General features: G+C 35.6%; 1 protein-coding gene and 1 pseudogene across 6 annotated transcripts in view; one reads left to right on the top strand and one right to left on the bottom strand.

The window, feature by feature from the left end:
- SLC9B2 (solute carrier family 9 member B2) overlaps positions 1-19571 on the top strand; it is a 59932-nt gene that overhangs the window by 33251 nt on the left and 7110 nt on the right. For 4 of the 6 annotated variants that reach the window (XM_074396522.1, XM_074396519.1, XM_074396520.1 and 1 more), the window contains 5 exons: positions 71-246; positions 2194-2300; positions 3766-3915; positions 14792-14900; positions 18287-18423. In XM_074396522.1, the coding sequence (XP_074252623.1) occupies positions 71-246; positions 2194-2300; positions 3766-3915; positions 14792-14900; positions 18287-18423 (679 nt within the window). The remainder of the gene's footprint in view (positions 1-70; positions 247-2193; positions 2301-3765; positions 3916-14791; positions 14901-18286; positions 18424-19571) is intronic. The other 2 variants (XR_012516896.1, XM_074396523.1) reach the window with 1 other exon arrangement.
- LOC120363879 (U2 spliceosomal RNA) lies at positions 669-848 on the bottom strand (annotated as a pseudogene).

Genomic DNA, 19571 nt, shown 5'->3' with positions numbered 1-19571 from the left:
AGGGTATTATAATTTCAAAATAATAGTAAGTAAGATGTTGTTGTAAATGTTTAAAGCACTGTCTGCTTAGTTTTGTTTTAGGTGCTGTATCTCCAGCAGTTGTGGTACCGTCAATGCTCCTTTTGCAGGAAGGAGGCTATGGTGTTGAGAAAGGTGTCCCAACCTTACTCATGGCAGCTGGCAGCTTCGATGACATTCTGGCTATCACTGGCTTCAACACCTGCTTGGGCATAGCCTTTTCCACAGGTAACCTAATGAGTTCACAACAGGCTTTACTCTTGCACTCTAGAGATGTAGATTAAAATGTTATAAGCATGACATATTTGCTTGATAATTGATTAAGGCAAATTCAAAATAGGCAAAAGAACACTAAGAGTTCTGTGCCTAAGGAAGGGCCATAAGCTATCTATCTTTACTCTCTTCCTCCTTCTAGATAGAGACTGCTCAAGTAGCACACACTAGGTGCAGTAGGGGAGGTACAAGGTAGACAGATTTAAAGAACAGCATCTGCTTGAAGTGATCCAGGAAAGTTTAGGCCTGGAGACCTCACACAAAAGATGAGTAGGTTTTTCAAGGAGCACGAAAGACAGAGAGCAGTCTAAGTAAAAGGAACAGCATGCCTTTAAAATAACAATTTTTCTCCTCTCCTCCTCAGCTTGTTATGGGTAATAAGCAGCAATGCTTTTAATGGGTGTCCTATTAATACTTAGTGTCTGAAATTGATGTATTTCGCTTTAAGTATAATAAAAGAGGAATTTTATTTTTTCTCCCACTGTTGTTCAACACCTGTATTAAACTGATGTGAACAGATACTACACTTGACCTTAGCCAAAAGGCCAAGAAGCAGTTCAACACTTTTATTATCCTGTGGCATGGCACAAGTTTAAGTTCATTCCTTAATCTTATGTCCAAAATTGGGAAATAAAATTTGCAACATTATATGATTGACAAAGTGTAATTATAACCTAAGTTTAGCTTCAGATTCCGTTGTGGTAACACATCTTGGAAAGTCATATATTCTCATTATCTCCCCATAGTTATCTTCCCATTCTATGATTGTGTATAACTTATGCCTGTTACCTAGAACCCCACCCTTTCTCATTGCTCCAGAGCCTGCCTTCCATCTATCCCTGGTAAGTTGATTTTCTCAAAACATTGTTTTCACATTACTTTCTTGTTCAGGAACCCTTGAGGATGCTCTGTTACTTTTTAAGTCAAATCCATACTCTTATTTTTAATGCTACTACACGTATCCAGATTATGTTCTTACCATTTCCCTGGTACACACTGTTAAAACAATGGTTTTCAGCCTTAGTGTCACACTAGAATTACCTGGGCAGTTTTTAAAAATACTCTTATGTGGGTCCTATCTTAGACCGATTAAATCAGAACCTTTGGGAGTGGAAACTAGTACAGCTTGGATTAAGAACCACAGCTTTAGAGCAACAGAGTTTGTATCAGAATCATGGCGGTGGGAGGAGAAAGAACAGAGGCAACGAGGTTTTCATAAGCTGCAGCTCGAAGAACCTTCCTAGCTCACTCTGCTGTGTTTCCTTTCCCCATCCCACCCCCAGCCAACTAAGAGTGGTCCTTAGACCTTTGGAATCTGAGCCCTGCCAGACAGACTGAATCAGATTTTTTAGGGGTGGGGCCTGAGAGATTTTATTTAACACCTTACTGTACCATAGACCGAAGCTAATTAGCTACTTTCTACACATTTCATAGTAAATTATTTACCACAATAGCTTAAGCATAGTGCTACTATCACAGCTGGATCCTTTTGACAGTCATAGCATTACCTGGCAGAAAGCTATCCTAGCTCAATAAAATCACTTCAGAGGTAATTTTATTTAGATAAGAGAGATGATTACCTTAGTAGCAAGAGACCATAGAAACTAGTTAGTATATTTTTTATTAGGCAGTCTGTGAAGAGGGCTTTATGTGTTGTGAAACTTTAATATAATTTTCTGCACAATGTGCTAACAAAAAAATTTTTTTAATTAAAGTTTCCTAAATCCTGTATGCTATGGGGGAAAATATAGGTTCTATTTACATAATTAAGACTGTAGAAAGCAGAAACTGTCTTTAAAATGTTCCTTCTTTGTAATTAGATGCTTTATGTTGATCATTAGAGAATAATACTTGTGTATTTGTTGGATTTATAGCTCTAAGTTTTTTAAATGTATTTTTCAGGCTCCACTGTCTTTAATGTCCTCAGAGGAGGTTTGGAGGTGGTAATTGGTGTGGCAACTGGATCTGTTCTTGGATTTTTCATTCAATACTTTCCAAGCCATGATCAGGTGAAAGAAATAATCTGTGGGAAGGTTGTGCTCTCAAATATAATTGGAAAAACATTCTAGAACACTTTCTTCAAAGACAGATGTGAAAGGCATATTTGAGCAAATGGGCCCTCATTTTAAAATTGCTTATTGCTGTATGAGTGCTGTCCATGAGATTTATGAAATGGGCTCAGTGTGGAAGATTTTAATGTGGTCCTATAATTTGTTTCTGCTTAATATTCTGTACATTTAAAATTTCACTATAAAATAAATAATATCAGTTCAAAAGTAATAGGATATGCAAGTTTTTTAAATGTTCATAATACTTAACTAAACCCAAATGTATAGTAGCTTTTTTTATTACCCTTTTTTAGTACCAAAATACCTTAGCTTCTAGCCAGGCCTGGTAGTCCCAGTCACTCAGGAGGCTAAGGCAAAAGGATCCCTCTGGGAATTTGAGTCCAGTCTGGCCAACACAGCAAGAGCCCGTATCTAATACATGCATGCATACATACATACACACACAACACACATACATAAATCAGTCAATCATAATCTAGTGCCACTTTGTTGAGTACAGCAGCTGCTAGCTACATGTGGCTATAGCAGATCTAGAACGGTTCCATCATCACTGAACATTCTACTGGAAAGCACTGCTCTAGTACAATCCACAAAATCGTTCACAAAGAGATTCTATTACTATGGCCATTTTACTGATAGGGAAATTGAGGCTTAGGCAGGATAAGTGACTTGAACAAGGTCACATTGCTAGAAAGCAGTGGAACTGGGAATAAACTTGGGAGGTTCACCTCCAGGACTTGCATGCCTTTGCCAAGTCAAGCACTTTAAAGACCTACTTTCTAAAGTGATCAAGAAGTTTCAAAGGCCAAACAGGGAAAAGTAAAGGGGAAAAAAATTACACAATTGTTAGACTTTAAAACAAAAGCAACAAAAACTACTGTCAGTCTAGAACCTCTTAAAGCTTCCTGGTATTCAAAGGTTTAGAAAGAAAAACCAAGGGAACATCAAATTTAAAAGAGGAAATATAAAGCCTGAAAATAATAGAGACAGATATTTAACCTTCACACAAACTCTATAATATAAATGCTTTCAGGAAACAAGGCTTGGAGAGGTTAAGCAATGTGAACACTACATACGCCAATGATGTATAAAAGCTTAAGTTTAGCTTTGGTCTGTCCAGCTCCAAAGCTCATGTACGTTTTTTCTGCTACTTCATTAAGTCCTGTGAAATTCTGCATTGATAACTGCAGAAGAATTGGTGTTCCTGAAAGAACCCACCTTTGTAGTGTGCTAACTCTGCTTTTGTTGAAGGAAAGGAAGTAAATGTTATATTGTACATTTTGTCTATTTACATAGGCATTTTAATTTTAATTTTCTTTCTAAATCCTAGATATGGAAAAATCTATTAATCATTAAAAATCAGGGATTTGAAATAATTGATCAAATGATTTTTTTTCTCCTAAAGGACAAACTTGTGTATAAGAGAACATTCCTTGTGTTGGGGTTGTCTGTGCTAGCCGTGTTCAGCAGTGTGCATTTTGGTTTCCCTGGATCAGGAGGACTGTGCACGTTGGTCATGGCTTTCCTTGCAGGCATGGGATGGACCAGCGAAAAGGTGAATTTCATTTTAAGTTCTTCTGCTCATGACTCTTTTCTAATGAGATTAATAGCTTTCCAGATACTTTCTTAGCATCAAGTTAATAAAATATTTAATTGTAAAAGCTATATTATGTGTATATACAAATGTACACCCAGTGTTCATCTTTTTTCCTCTTTACACATCAATCTATAATTTGATGTCTTTACTTAAAATATATCATGGTCATACTACCATAATGCCTTCCTTATCCTACGTAATGACTACAGAGTGTGGCATTTTATAGATATTTATGTTGTTTTTAGTTTTCTGCCAAGATAAACAGTGCTTCAGTAATATATCCTTACATACCATATTTCATAAAGTCTGAGTCTGTCAATTATAAAAAACACAATTATTTTATATGTCACCAAGAAAGAAAAAAAGTGCCAATTAAACTATAACCTAACATTCTAATTTCAGAAATGTTAAAATACAAAACTGTGTGTCTTAAAATCAACAAAATACAATGTATATTTTAGTTTATACAATAGATTTTTAGAAATAAGATTGCTACAGGAAAGAGTATGCACATTTATACTTTTGATAGTATCAATTTGCCCTTTTAAAAACTGTACCAATTTATATTTTTACCAGTATTATGTGAGAGGATCTGTGTTTCTGAATACAAGTCTTTCAGATATTGCTGATATTATGAATGAAAACTGTACCTCATTATTGGTTAATATGTATTATGGAAATTCACTGGTTGTCATTTATTTAATTTCCAGATGCATTTTTATAGATTTGAACTTGATAGGATTATATGCTATTCTGCTTAATGAAGATGTTGGTGACCTAAAATATATGTAGCTATATCATTTTGAGATAATCTTATAAAGCCTGAAGACAACTGTTCAAAATAATTAAGCTTAAATTGTTAAATTAATACCATATGGAAAGATTATAAATTTTCAGATGAGATATATAATCATACTCAATTAAGTGGATCTCTGTGGGGATCTTCCATAGGTAGCATTCATTGTGGGTAAATAGCATTCAAATACGAGTCTATTATTCTGCAAGGATGTGATTATAAAATTAGGACAAGTATGATTGTGAATCTTGTCATTTTGGAGAGGGGGAGGGTAAATTGGTAGAGACTGCCTGGAGCTTTGTGTTCAGAAGCATGTTGAGGCCACAAAATGGTTTGAGATGGATTGAGTGGGCATGAGAGGGAAAAGGTGAGAATCACTTTTAAATCCTGCTCTAAGTACTAGATGGGCACTTAGGTTTGCTGTGTTGTCAGGAGGCTTGGCTATGAGGCTTATTTCAGGTGTACTTTTTTTTTAATCAGCACCTGTCCTGTATTATCAAATTCTACTTCCTGATTTCAAGCAGCATAACACCCAGCAAGAGCAAAGCTAAAAGAGAAGTTTCCTACTATAAATTGGATACTCTTAGCCCTCATCCCTCATAAACACTTGCACTTATCAAAACATTTGTTTGTGTATGGCTTCACTTTCCTTCCAAGCTAAAGCAAGGGTCAGTCTTCTATCTAATCTCAGCTCACTACAAAGGGGTGTGCTGCCTCCCTGCTTCTCTCTGAGAACTCACTGCTAGGTGTCTGCCTTCCTACCCTGGGCTGCTAACTAATGTACCCTCTTTGACGCACACTGATCTATTTCTTTGCTCAAAGACAAAGACAACAGTTTTGACTTAGTGAAGGGATGCTATTGCATGTGCATTGGGACCGCTCGTGCAGCATCTTCCAAGTTTACCTGAAATTAGCATTTTATAAACTGCCCCCTAATTTTGTTATGATAATCTTTATTCAGGATAAAAATGATAAGGAGAATTTTTTAAAAAATAAAATTTATTTCTGAGTGTGAAAATGGCATATGCTCATTGTTGAATTTAGGAATTTTTTTAAGTCAGAAAGAAAAGGAAAAAAATTATAATTCTATCACCCAAAGCCAATAGCTTTGTAATGATTTAAATATTTTGACATATTTCAGCAGGAAAGTACTCAAACATGTAGTAAAAATTAATGTTTTAAGGTGTATTAGTTCATTTTTACACTCTTGTAAAGAACTACCAGAGACTGGGTAATTTATGAGGAAAAAAGGTTTAATTGACTCACAGTTCCTCAGGCTGAACAGGAGGCAAGACTGGGAGGCCTCAGGAAACTTACAGTCGTGGCAGAAGACAAAGGGGAAGCAGGCACTTTCTTCACACGGTGGCAGAAGACAGAGAGGGTGTGCGCATGGAGAGGGGGAGAGAGAGAGAGCACACTAAAGGAAAGGAGAAAGTACCACACACTTTTAAACCATCAGATCTCCTAAGAGATCTTCTCCAATTTGACATGAGATTTGGTTGGGACACAAATTTAAATCATGCCAAGAGTGTAACAGAAATGCTTTCTGTTATCACCTCTTTAAAAAACTTTGCAAATTGAAAGCAGCTCATTATATGATACTGTCATGGGTAAAGAGAAAAGGGAACTAATAAATTTTTGTTGCTACTCTGTATGGCTCTGTATAAGGCACTAAGTGGATATTGTCATTTATTTTCACAAAAATACGTTTGAAAAAGTATTATGATTTCTACTTTATGAAACTATAAGTCAGAAAGACTTAACATATTAGAAATATGTTAAGAAATATGTCACCAAATTAGAAAATGGCACTGAGATTTAAGCTCAGATTTATTTGACTGCAAGGTGATTTGTACTATGCTGTAATATATAATATAATAATGTAATAATAGCATTATTGTGCATGATACAATTTTACATTTTGATATCTGTTTAAGTAACACCATGTGTATTAAAAACATAATTCTAAACTTTTACAGTTTAAAATTGTTTCCAAATTCAAAAATGATAGGGTAAAAAGAATAAACAATGAGAAGGAGCAATATCATTTGAAACAGAGCATGAAAGAGTAGTTTTAGCAACAGGGAAAGCAAGGACAGACTGATACCTCATGCCAAGTGGGCACTGGATATGAGCACAGAAAGAAAAAGGAGGGGAAGGGAAACTTTGATCACTTCCAATTATACTGTTATTTAGAGAAACTATAATGGAGGTTATCTAGAAAAGATTTTTATAAACCAAACCAGTGTTCCCTTTGAATTTCCTGTAGCCCCACTACATAGGTCAGTGTAACCCCACAACCAGAAAGATAACTATAAACATTTTTTTAAATATTTACCTCTAGTAACTAAGTCGCCTATGTGAATCTCTTTATCTGCACACATGGATGCACCACAGTTGTTTATTTTTCCCAGTCATTTATATAAAATTATAAGGTTATTTCCAGTCACCACTATTTTAAATTGTGCTGAAATGATTAGAAATTGATCGCTTCCTTAAGAAAGATTCCTGACAGTAAAATTTGGAAGTCAAATAATGTTAACATTTTGAGGTTTTGCACACATATTACCAAACTGCTTTCTAGAATTGTATCCATTTACTTTTCTGCGAGTAAAATATGAAGTACATGTCTCATTACAGCTTCACCTTAGAATAGCTTTCTCAAACTTTAGCAGGACTGGATTGTTAAATTAAGAGTGCTGTGTCATACAGCCAATTTCTGATTTTAGACTGTGGTGGGGCTTGAGAATTTGCACTTCTAATTACTACACTGTGAACCACTGGCTTAAAATAGTACTGATTTTAATCTTTAGCCATACTGATAGGTAAAAGTCACATTTGTTTATTTTGTGTTTCTTTAACAGTGAAGTCGAACAGTTTTTCACATATTTGGCCACGTGTATTTTTTTCTTTTTCTTTGGTAGCTTTTTTGTTCATTATCTTCTGAAGTATAATGTATATTGATATTGTTAGAAATAAAGCTTGGAGTCATAAGCAAAAAGAGCATTGAAACAAAGAATTTCTCAGCAAAGCAAATTTACTTCTGCTCAGAAGGGTGCCTCTTGTAGGGCAGGTTGCCACAAGAGCACACTGAATAAAGGAAAGGAGAAGCTTTTACAGTATTCCTAATGCAATTCCTGCCTCTATGTTCTTTCCCCATTGGCTGGGAGTGGACCCCACAGTCTAAACTAGACCCGACTGACTAAACATTTAAACTTTCTTAGATAAGGTGAATGTGTGATGGGAGAGAAGGGAGAGAAGAAAGGAGTCAACTGTGGCGGACTAGGGAGCCAGTCCTTTCCCAAATAAGGAAAGGAATGGGAGCTGGGGCTGTGGCGTGCCTGGGCATGTAGTAAAATTAGAAAGAAGAAAAGGAGAAGAAAGAGAAGGTGGGAGGTACTTGGAATTAAAGAATAAGAGGCAGAGCAGGCTGTCTGAAGAGAAACCTTGCCATATCTCACAATTATCCATCTGTAAGATACACACACCCCCAACACACACATCTATGTAAGTGATAATACAGTCTTCATTACCCTGGGGCTTATCTTTTATACATAGCCTAGTCAAAGACTCCATTTTCTTTATAGGCAAATTCATTTAGTTTGACATTATGAAAATGCCACAACAAGATACACTGTGACTTTTCTGTGTCTTTTATATGTTTTGCAATATATAGGCCCACATCTATGTTCAACTAGTCTGGAGTGTTATAATCAAATACAAATTGTGGCTTTTGTCTACACTTTAGAAATAAAAAATAATTTGATACAGAAATCTTTTTAGTCCTCCTTCATTACTATCCTGAGTGTATGAAATATATTTGAAGACTTCTGTTAAACAATTAGTCACAGCAACAAAAGTCTAAGTGACTTTTGTACTTTTTTATATTGTTCACTTTTAACACTCAGATATCTTATATTTTCATGTAGTCAGATCTATCAGTCTCTTACAGTTCTAATTTTTTTAAGAGCTCTTTGTTAGTGAAATTATCTCACTTACTCTTAACAATAATCTGGAAAGGTAGATAGTAGAGCAACTTTTAAAATCAGGACACCAAGGTTTACAAACATTGGGTAGATTATGAAAGTCAAAAATATTTGACCAGAGGACAAAAAGTAAGTGGCACAGCCAGAATAAGAATAAACCGTTTGAGGCCTGGCATGGTGGCTGACACCGGTAATCCTAGAACTCTGGGAGGCCGAGGTAGGCAGATCACAAGGTCAGGAGTTCGAGACCAGGCTAGCCAGCATGGTGAAGCCCCATCTCTACTAAAAATACAAAAATTTTTTATTTGGTGGTGCACACCTGTAGTCCCAGCTACTCTAGAGGGTGAGGCAGAAGAATTCCTTGAACCCAGCAGGCAGAGGTTGCAGTGAGCCGAGATCACACCATTGCGCTCCAGCCTGGGCGACAGAGTGAGACTCTATTCAAAAAATAAATATATTTTTTTATTCAGATTATATATATATTATATATATATATATATTCAGATTATGTATATTGTATATATAATCTGAATATATCAAAATGGTTCCCCAAAGAAAGGAAGGAAAACTAATATTTATTAACTCTGTCATGTGGCAGGCACTCTCCATATCTTTTCTAATTTAGTACTCAGGAAAGTTCTTATTTCTGTGGGAACCAAACCAAAGTCCTGAGTTTGGATTCCTTTTCTTACCTTATTCCAAAGGATAGCATAGGGCCAAGAGCTTGACTCCTCAGGCCAATCTCAACTCTACAGCTTTTACTACGTGTGTCTGACCACGTACAAGTTCTCTAACTTACCAATGATGATAACAACTTCACTGACTGGAGGATTCATTGAAATAACCTAAACAAAGCACTGAGAAAAGAGCTTAATCATAGAACACAATCAGTAATGTGTAATAACTCTTGTTATTTTTATAGTTACCTCCAGAGCAGGATGATATCATACTAAGAGCATCAGATTTGAAAAGCTAAAATCTTTTATAAAATTCTGTTTGTGTCCATAGTTTTCTCATGTTATTTTATAATTTATGCTTGGTTATCTTACAAGCATTAATCTTTCCATTTGTTTCTTGTATTTAATGCACTCACCTTTTTTAAAGCTGTTTCTCTTTTTTTGTCTCTTCTGAAATCTAGTGCTGCTTCTAATGAAGTGAGCTGAGATTGCACCATCGCACTCTAGCCTGGGCAACAGAGTGAAACTCCATCCCTTCCCCAAAAAATATATGTATATATACCATTTGAATATACCAAAATGGTTCCCCAGAGAAAGGAAGGAAAACTAATGTTTATTGACTCTGTCATGTGGCAGCCACTCTCCATATCTTTTCTAATTTAGTACTCAGGAAAGTTCTTATTCCTGTAGGAACGAACCCAGAGTTTACAGATTTTTTTCTTGATACAGTATTTTGGATTTTCTGAATCTTAAAAATGTTCTTTCAAAAAAGTATAAACTTAATTAGATATCCAACTCACGAAGAAACTTCTGTTTCTCCTTTGTCCTTCAAAGTAATTGATATTTTTTCAGGTTTTTACTAATGATGCATACAAATGTATCAAATGGCCTTAATTTTCCATGACAACACAGTCTTCATTACCCTGGGCTTATCTTTTATACATAGCCTATTCAATGACTCAATTTTCTCTGTAGGCAAATTCATTTTAGTTTTGACATTGTGAAAAAGCCACAAGAAGATAACATTGTGACATCTATGTTTTGCGATATATAAGCCCATGTCTGATGTTCAACTCATCTAAAGTGTTATAATCAAAATACAAGTTGTGGCTTTTGTCTACACTTTAGAAATAAAAGTAATTTGACATAGAAATATTTTTAGTCCTACTTTCATTAGTATTCTGAGTATATGAAATACATTTGAGGAATTCTCAAACAATTAGTCATGGCAACAAAAGTCTGAGTAATCTAAAGTTAATAGAATTGATTCTTGTTTACTACAATGAGTATGAACTAAAGTCTTACCTTGGCTGGGTGCAGTGATTCACGCCTGTAATTCCAGCACTTGGGAGCCTGAGGCGAGCAGATTGCCTGAGCTCAGGAATTTGAAACTAGCCTGGGCACCATGACAAAACCTCATAGCTACTAAAAATCTAAAACTTTATCTGGTGTGGTGGTGCATACCTATCCAGCTACTTGGGAGGCTGAGGCAGGAGAATCACTTGAACCCAGGAGATGGAGGGTGCAGTGAGCCAAGATCTTACCACTACAGTCAGTCTGGGCAACACAGCAAGACTATCTAAAAAAAAAAAAGTCTTAACCTTTAGCTATAATAAACTCAAAAAACTAAATTAAAAAGTAAAATTTAAAGATAATGTGGAAGGGTGTTAACTAGACCATGGTTTTGGCAGAACTAGTCATTCAGGATAAATGATCTTGGATGTTATCTAATATAAACCTTTCATTCTGCAGGTAAGAGGTACTGAAAGCCAAGTGGCTTGCAGTTAATGGTGGAAGGTTTGAACCTAACTCATTATCTGATAAAAAACATAACATTTTGCATGCTATATGAATAGAACTGTTAAATAAATCAACCAGTGCCCTCACATATGCCCTCTATCTTTCATCACTTATAAGCTGAATGGAAATAGAATCTTCCCCCCTATAGACACACCAGAAATAATACAAATAAAGAATACAAAGAAATATTGTAATCTTTCTTTGTCAAACTGCTGAATATATGAATAGTCCTCATTTTAGCATTGTCAATAGTATCTCAGAAACTGCAACTTTTAAGTGAAACGACAAATAAGAGAACTAATTTTACCACAGACAATTGATATAAATGAGCTAAGTTCCTAAGGCATATTTCCTAAGTTCCTAAGGTCACAAAACATCACCAAACTTCTGAATAAAAACCAAAACACTGCAGATATTAAACATTGAAATAAATGTGAGCTACACATACATTTCAGAAAGGTTAATAAAAACATGTAAGATAATAGGCCAGAGCTGATCCCAGAAGCTCAGGGCGCAAGGTAGGCACCAACCCTACACAGGATGCCATCCCATCACAGGATGCATTCATACACAGCCACACTCATACAGATAGGAACCATGTAGACACGTCTGTTCACCTAATAAGAACGTCTCTGGGATGTGGGAGGAAACCAAATTACCCACAGAAAACTCTTACAGATATGGGGAGAATATGAGGAATTGATTTTTTTTCTCATTGTTGGAAGAAAACAACGTTGAAAGAAACAACATTATTTGAGGACCTGATGTATATATTTGGGATTGCAGATCCTTAAATTGTGTAACTTTAAGCACTGAAATGTCATCCAAAAATACAGCTTCTTTTTAGTTATGAGAAAATCTGTTCTATGTAAATGCTAAGGCAGTATAACAGGTACTGCTCAGTTGCCCTCCAAAAAAGCATTATCAATTTGCTCTCCTGCCAAGTGGTGAGTTTCCTTACAGAGTCATGAGTACTTTTCATTATTAAAATGTTTAAGTATTTTTCTAAATGTGGTGTTCCCCTTTCAAAAAACAAAGGCCTGTCAATTTGTTTCATGATTACTCAGTTTTAGCATCTTAGATTTTGTGACTATTTGTATCTCTTCTGTGAATTAGTTGTGCATATGTTTTGCCCATTTTTCTTTTTTTTTTTCTTTTCAACCTTTATTTTAGGTTAAAGGGGTATATGTGCAGGTTTGTTACATGGGTAAATGATGTGTTACAAGGACTTGGAGTACAGATAATTTTGTTACCCAGATAATCAACATACTATTTGATAGGTACTTTTTCATTCCTCACCCACCTGCCACCTGCCACTTTAAAATAGACCCCAGTGTTTACTGTCCCCTTCTTTGTGTCCATGTGTACTCATTGTTTAGCTCCCATTTATAAGTGAGAACGGTGGTATTTGGTTTTCTGCTCATGGATTAATTTGCTTGGGATCATGGCCTCCAGCTGCATCATTGTCACTGCAAAGGACATGATTTCATTATTTTTTATGGCTGCATTGTATTCTTATACGCCTATGGTGTGTATGAGTCCTTGCCACATTGCTTGTTCTTGTTGGCTTTGTGACATATCAGATGGTTTTAGGGGGCATAGCTTTATTTCTGGGTTTTCTAACCTGTTGTGGTCCATGGGTCTGTCTTTGTGCCAGTACCATTACTCTTTTAGTTACTGTAGCCTTGAGGTATAGTTTGAAGTCAAGTAGTGTGATGCCTCCAGCATTTTTCATTTTCTATATCTGCATAGTATTCCATGGTGTATATGTACCACATTTTCTTTATCTAGTGTATCATTGATGGGCATGTAAGTTGATTCCGTGTCTTTGCTATTGTGAATAGCACTTTGATAAACATACACGTGCAAGTGTATTAATGGTAGGATGATTTATATTCCTTTGGGTATGTAACCAGTAATAAAATGGCTGTGTCGAATGGTAGTTCTAGTTTAAGTTATTTGAGAAATCTCCAAATTGCTTTCTGCAGTGGCTGAACTAATTTACATTCCCACCAGCAGCATATCAGCATTCCTTTTTCTCCACAACCTCACCAGTATCTGTTATTTTTGACTTTTAATAATAGCCATTTTGTTGGTGGAAGTGTAAATCAGTTCAATCATTGTGGAATACAGTGTGGTGATTCCCCAAACAGCTAAAGACAGAAATGGATTTGACTCAGCAATCCTATTACTGGGTACATACCCAGAGGAATATAAATCATTCTATCATAAAGATTAATGCATTTGTATGTTCATTGCAACACTATTCACAATAGCAAAGACATGAAATCAACATAAATGCCCATTAATGATACACTAGGTAAAGAAAATGTTGTATATATATCCCATTGAATACTATGGACCCATAAAAAAGAACGAGGTCATGTTCTTTTCAGGGACATAGATGGACTGGGTGGCCGTTATCCTTAGCAAACTAACACAGGAAGAGAAAACCAAATACCACATTTTCACTTATAAATGGAAGCTAAATTGTGAGAACACATGGGCACAGAGAGGAGAACAACACATACTGGGGCCTTTTTAGAACCTAGAGAAGTCGCTGTGCTGCTGTGTCTGCAGAATTTGCTGAAAATCTACCCTCCAAATTTGCAGGAGATCCATCACCTATGGTGCGTGGGGAGGTATCTTACCGAAGAGATTCTGCTATGAAACTGCCCGAGGGATATGCTAGGGAACCTAATGGCCACTAGGTGCTGCTGTAAGGACCCTGATACTGGAGATGCCACCTGGCAGGAGCCTAGAGCTAGAGCTAAAGCCGCCAGTACATACTCTTAAGATCTTGCGGGGAGGAGCCACAGAAACCAGGAAGAAAAGCACCTTCAGCTTGCAATATCTCTTTAGCACACCCTACTGAAAAAGTTTAATATAGTGCTACCTGGCAAAGGAAAAATATATTAAAGGCCCACCTCCATTTTCTGTGGAGCAACAGTGAAAGAGGAATTGGAGCTAATGGGTAATAAAGGGATAATTGGCACTGAGAATCACTTTAGTAAATCTGGATTTTACTCTTGTGCATGATTTGAGATAACCTTAAATAGTATTTTTCTGTATAGCTAAAACTGGAAACAATTTAAAGATCCGTCAATAACGAAATGATTGAATAAACTATGGTACTTCCATACTGTAGATTACAGCAGTAATAGAGGCATATCTAGATATATGTACCAATATTGTAAGCTCTCTAAATCATATTGTTGAAGGAAAATTGACATAAAATTTTAAACTACAAAACACTACTATATATTACAGTATGTACACACACATGCACACACATATAATGTATTCAGAAATAGGAGTCCTCATAAGATTATAAGAATCATTTTATTAACATCCATTTGCAAATTAATATTTAGTATGCTAAAACACTTCATGTATCTTAACTGTATTAGAAAGGTCTTCATGTAATTTTTTTTTTTTTTTGCAGTGTTCTAGCTAACCTTTTAGTTATAGATAGCACAGAAATAAAGCTTAGGCCTAATAATTCAAACCTGAAATTAGTAAAATTCTTTGTAACTTCACATAATAAAAATTTCTGTGTTTCATTGTTCTTTTAGGCAGAGGTTGAAAAGATAATTGCAGTTGCCTGGGACATTTTTCAGCCCCTTCTCTTTGGGCTAATTGGAGCAGAGGTTTCTATTGCATCTCTCAGACCAGAAACTGTAGGTAAGAATTTCAAAATGTACTTTTGTTAAAATTTACTTTTTTTGGTCAACCTACTAACAACAAAATCTACTTTTTATATTCAACTGAAATATCTCCAGTAGGTATGTGTCCAGTGGTTCTGCTTGTCACAATTATAAAAAGGTTAATTATGCTCTAAGTTTTTTAGAGTAATTGGTTAGAAAACTGGCTGGATGTGGTGGCTTATGCCTGTAATCCCAGTACTTTGGGAGGCTGAGGTGGGCAGATCACCTGAGGTCGGGAGTTCGAGACAGCCTGACAAATATGGAGAAACCCCATTGCTATTAAAAATACAAAATTAGCTGGACATGGTGGCACATGCCTGTAATCCCAGCTACTCAGAGGCTAAGGCCAGAGATTTGCTTCAACCTGGGAGGCAGAGGTTGTGGTGAGCAGAGATTGCGCCATTGCACTGCAGCCTGGGCAACAAGAGCAAAACTCCACTCAAAAAAAAAAAAAAAAGGAAAAAAGAAAATAACGCTTGTTCATCTAAGACAGTATATTTGACACATTTAATCTTGTTTCTTGTGTATAAAAGCGATACTGCTGACCACTACCCAGAAAATTCAGGCCTTACAATTCTTTTTCCAAGAGTAAGAATATTCATCTAGCCTTGTCCTGAACAACAGTCAGAATTTTAAAGACACCTAGTTAGTTCTATAGTTTGTACTCATGGGATAGAAATCCCTGTTTATTGATAAATTATTCAGACATTCAAAAGCCATCATCTTAAAACTCTCTTGATTCACAATACTGCACTTAAAAATTAATTTGCCTACACGTACTCATTTTTTCCTCCTTTCCGTTCATCACAATATTTTTCCATCCATACTGGGAATCCCATCTCCTGCTACCTCCTTCTGAATCTTACATATGGATTCTTTCCTTTTCCCATACATCTTAAATATCATATCACAATCTTCTCCAGTTCAGAATTTAGTCTCCAGTTTCTCTCATCATAAAAAAAAATGTTCTCTTCTGACACATGCTTCAACATGGATGAACCTTGAGAACGTTATGCTAAGTGAAATAAGCCAGTCACAAAAAGACTAACCCTGTATGATTCCACTTACATGAGGTATCTGGAGTAGCAAACTCATAGAGACAGAAAGTAGAATGGAATTTGCCAGGGGCTGGGAGTAGAGGGAAATGGATAGTTGTTGTTTAATGGGTATAGAGTTTAAATTTTGCAAGATGAAAAAATTCTGGAGATTGGTTGCATAATAGTATGAATATACTTAATGATACTAAATGTACACATAAAAATGGTTAAGTTGGTGAATGTTATGTGCATTTTACTATAATTAAAATAATTCATATTAAAATAATGTTAAAATTTTATATATAATTTCTCTATTTCACTTCCCCCCATCCCTACCATGCTACCTCTCTTGTCTTCTTTTCAAACTTTTCAAAAGAGGTTACTACATTCCCCTTTTTACTTCAGTTCTCATTTCCTTCCGCAATACATTTTAGCCCAGCTTCTGCCTATCACGCAACCTTTCAAGCTCTTACCAAGGTAATATTGCTAAATCCAGTCTTTGTTTTCCTTTCTCTCTCAGCAGCATCTGCTGCTTTTGACTTTTTAACCCTCCTTTATATCAAGTTCTTAAACTTCATATTTCCTAATGCTGTTTGAGTCTTTCCTTACACAATATGTAGCTTAAACTCTGCCCTTTATCAAAGTTCTTTCCAAAGCCTTCTGTGCCACTGGCTGTATATCACTTCTCTAACCTATACCAGTGACATCAACTGTAAACTGTATAATTCCAAAATATTTATTTCTAAATCAGTATATCCAGTTGTTGATTAGACAGCACCACTTGTATGTCCTGTTAAACTTCAAACTCACCTAAAACTTGCTTCTCATCCTCTTCTCAAACTTTCAGTATTTCCTTCTGGGAATGGTATCAACTCTTTATCTTGTACTTCAGGCTACAGATATTTTTGAATACTTTCAAACCTTGGAGAAATACCTTTCAACAAAGAGCCACAAAACTTTCCCATAAGAAACCCTATGGCAAATTTACAACAGATCCTCCTGCAGTGTCTGATGTTTTACCAGGCCTTTGAATTTGAGAAAAGTATTTATCCTTTCTGAGCTTCTGTTTTTTTCAACTATAAGATAATAATTTTCCCACAGGTTGTAAGAATTAAGTAAAATAATGTATTTAAATCTTAGTACAGCACTTGGCACAGAGTAAACACTCAACAAATGTTACTTTAAAAAAAAAAAAGGCCAGGCGCGGTGGCTCAAGCCTGTAATCCCAGCACTTTGGGAGGCCGAGGCGGATGGATCACGAGGTCAAGAGATCGAGACCATCCTGGTCAACATGGTGAAACCTCGTCTCTACTAAAAATACAAAAAAAATTAGCTGGGCATGGTGGCGCGTGCCTGTAATCCCAACTACTCAGGAGGCTGAGGCAGGAGTATTGCCTGAACCCAGGAGGCGGAGGTTGCAGTAAGCCAAGATCGTGCCATTGCACTCCAGCCTGGGTAACAAGAGTGAAACTCTGTCTCAAAAATAAATAAATAAATAAAACACCCTAATACTTAAGAGTCACCTCAGCTGTGCCACTCTTAGGTCTAGTAACATACAGCAGCACTAGTCACAATCCCTTGTTTGGCAAATGATGATCAACTCGTCTTTATCAGCAAAGAGTTCTACAGGACTAAATGGAGTAGCTGTCTATGTTAACTACGTATAATTGGGACCAGTGCGCACATCAGTATGGTGAAACAGTTGGGTTGGAGACTGCCAGTGTCTATTCTGTTTGGTCGTGGCCAGCCAGCTCTGATTGACTAATTCCCTCCATACCAGCTTATAAATGTTTTGGGTATCACTTCTGGTCTTATATCCTGTAAAGAATTCTTGACTTTGTGGTTGAAAATATTATTTTTCCCTCTTTTATATCCTCAGTTTGTCTATACCTCATTTACTGTATACTCTATGAATTAGTTGTTTATGTTTCTGTCTTCCTCTGACTTTGAGGCAAAGTCTATACATTATATATTTATGAGTACCCAGTACTTAAAGCTTATTACTTATCATGTAATCATCATTTAATAAATTATTCTTACACACATGAAAGAGTGTGGTTCTTGCTGTAAAGCATAAGACATATATAACATTCAAATCTTCTGCATAAGAATTCAAATATGCTAATTTCTAATTTTAAGCTAGGGAAACACCTTATTTTAAACAAATAGCCTGATTGATCCATAATGCTGTTTTGATATATTCTGCCTAAACATTTGTATTTGTAGTTTTTTAATGTTTTAAAAATTATTGATGGTTATTTTGAATTAGTAACCATGAGATGCAGTTTCTCTCCTATTATTTCTGAAAATTGAACATTTCTTACAGGCCTTTGTGTTGCCACCGTAGGCATTGCAGTATTAATACGAATTTTGACTACCTTTCTGATGGTGTGTTTTGCTGGTTTTAACTTAAAGGAAAAGATATTTATATCTTTTGCATGGCTTCCAAAGGCCACAGTTCAGGTATGATGACCAGGATGGCTTAGCATTTTAACTGTTATTTCTGTATGATACCTTTAAGTATTAAATAAGAATGCTTATTTAAATTTAGCAAAAATAAATAGTTGAAGTTGGATTTATACAAAGAGTTTATCCTAATCTATTATTTAAAAGCTGTATTTTTGGTATGTTAATTCTCTAAATGTGACCACTCATTAAATTTCCTTAGATAACCAGAGTACAAGTAAAAATCCAGTAAATCCCTATTCTACTAGAAAGCAGTAGTAGCTGGAGAGAAGAGCTTGAATTTCATCAGTCAACCCTCTCCAAGTAACTCAAGGAAAGAGTTGTTAACTCTTTTCATGTTAATAAGAGAGTAAAATAGAAATAGCATGGCTAACCTTAATATTTGGTGATACTTTAATGTTAATATGATTGATGATCAGTTGAGCTTGACCAGAGTGTTTATATGTAATAGAGAAAAGATTTGTTTAAAAAAAAAACTCAGAAAAGGCTTTATTGATTTCCTAGATTATTAGTTGTTATTACTTATTTAATATTCACTGAACTTCCTGGAAAATATCTCAATCACTTGACTGAAAATGTGTGCATTCTAATAAACGTGTGATAAATAAAGCAATTATAGATAGGTGCTTGAATTTGTTGACCATGCATTTGTTTGAATATCTATGATTGCTAATTAAGTTAGAACTGTATAGATTATCATTTGTTGCAAATGTGATGTATCTTCGGTTGTACTGTATATTTTCAGACTGATTACATCAAACAACATTTAACGGTTTTGTCCCAGATTATTTTATAAATAAATATTCAAATTTCTAAGGAATTTTGAGGAATTAAAATTAAATTTTAAGGAATTAAAGTCAAGTATTTTTCACTTAGGAGGCTTTGGGGGATGTGTATGCTCAGTAATTATATTCCAGATTTCAGTTATACTCTATTCATTTGGGCATTACTCAAGAGTTGTTTTTTCCCCAATTTGATTTTCAAAAATGTCTGAAACATAATGGCTAAGAGTTCTATGAAAAGGTCTCTGGACAACAATGTGACCAGCCAAACTTCAGGATTTCTATTACAGAAGGGAAAGGGGCATTTTGTGAGCAACTAGTAGTTTCTGTCATTGTGTCAGATGTACACTATATTCTTTTTCA

The sequence above is a fragment of the Saimiri boliviensis genome, chromosome 3, assembly GCF_048565385.1.
Source record: "Saimiri boliviensis isolate mSaiBol1 chromosome 3, mSaiBol1.pri, whole genome shotgun sequence".
Classification (NCBI taxonomy): domain Eukaryota; kingdom Metazoa; phylum Chordata; class Mammalia; order Primates; family Cebidae; genus Saimiri; species Saimiri boliviensis.
This window is presented reverse-complemented; position numbering and strand designations above follow the sequence as displayed.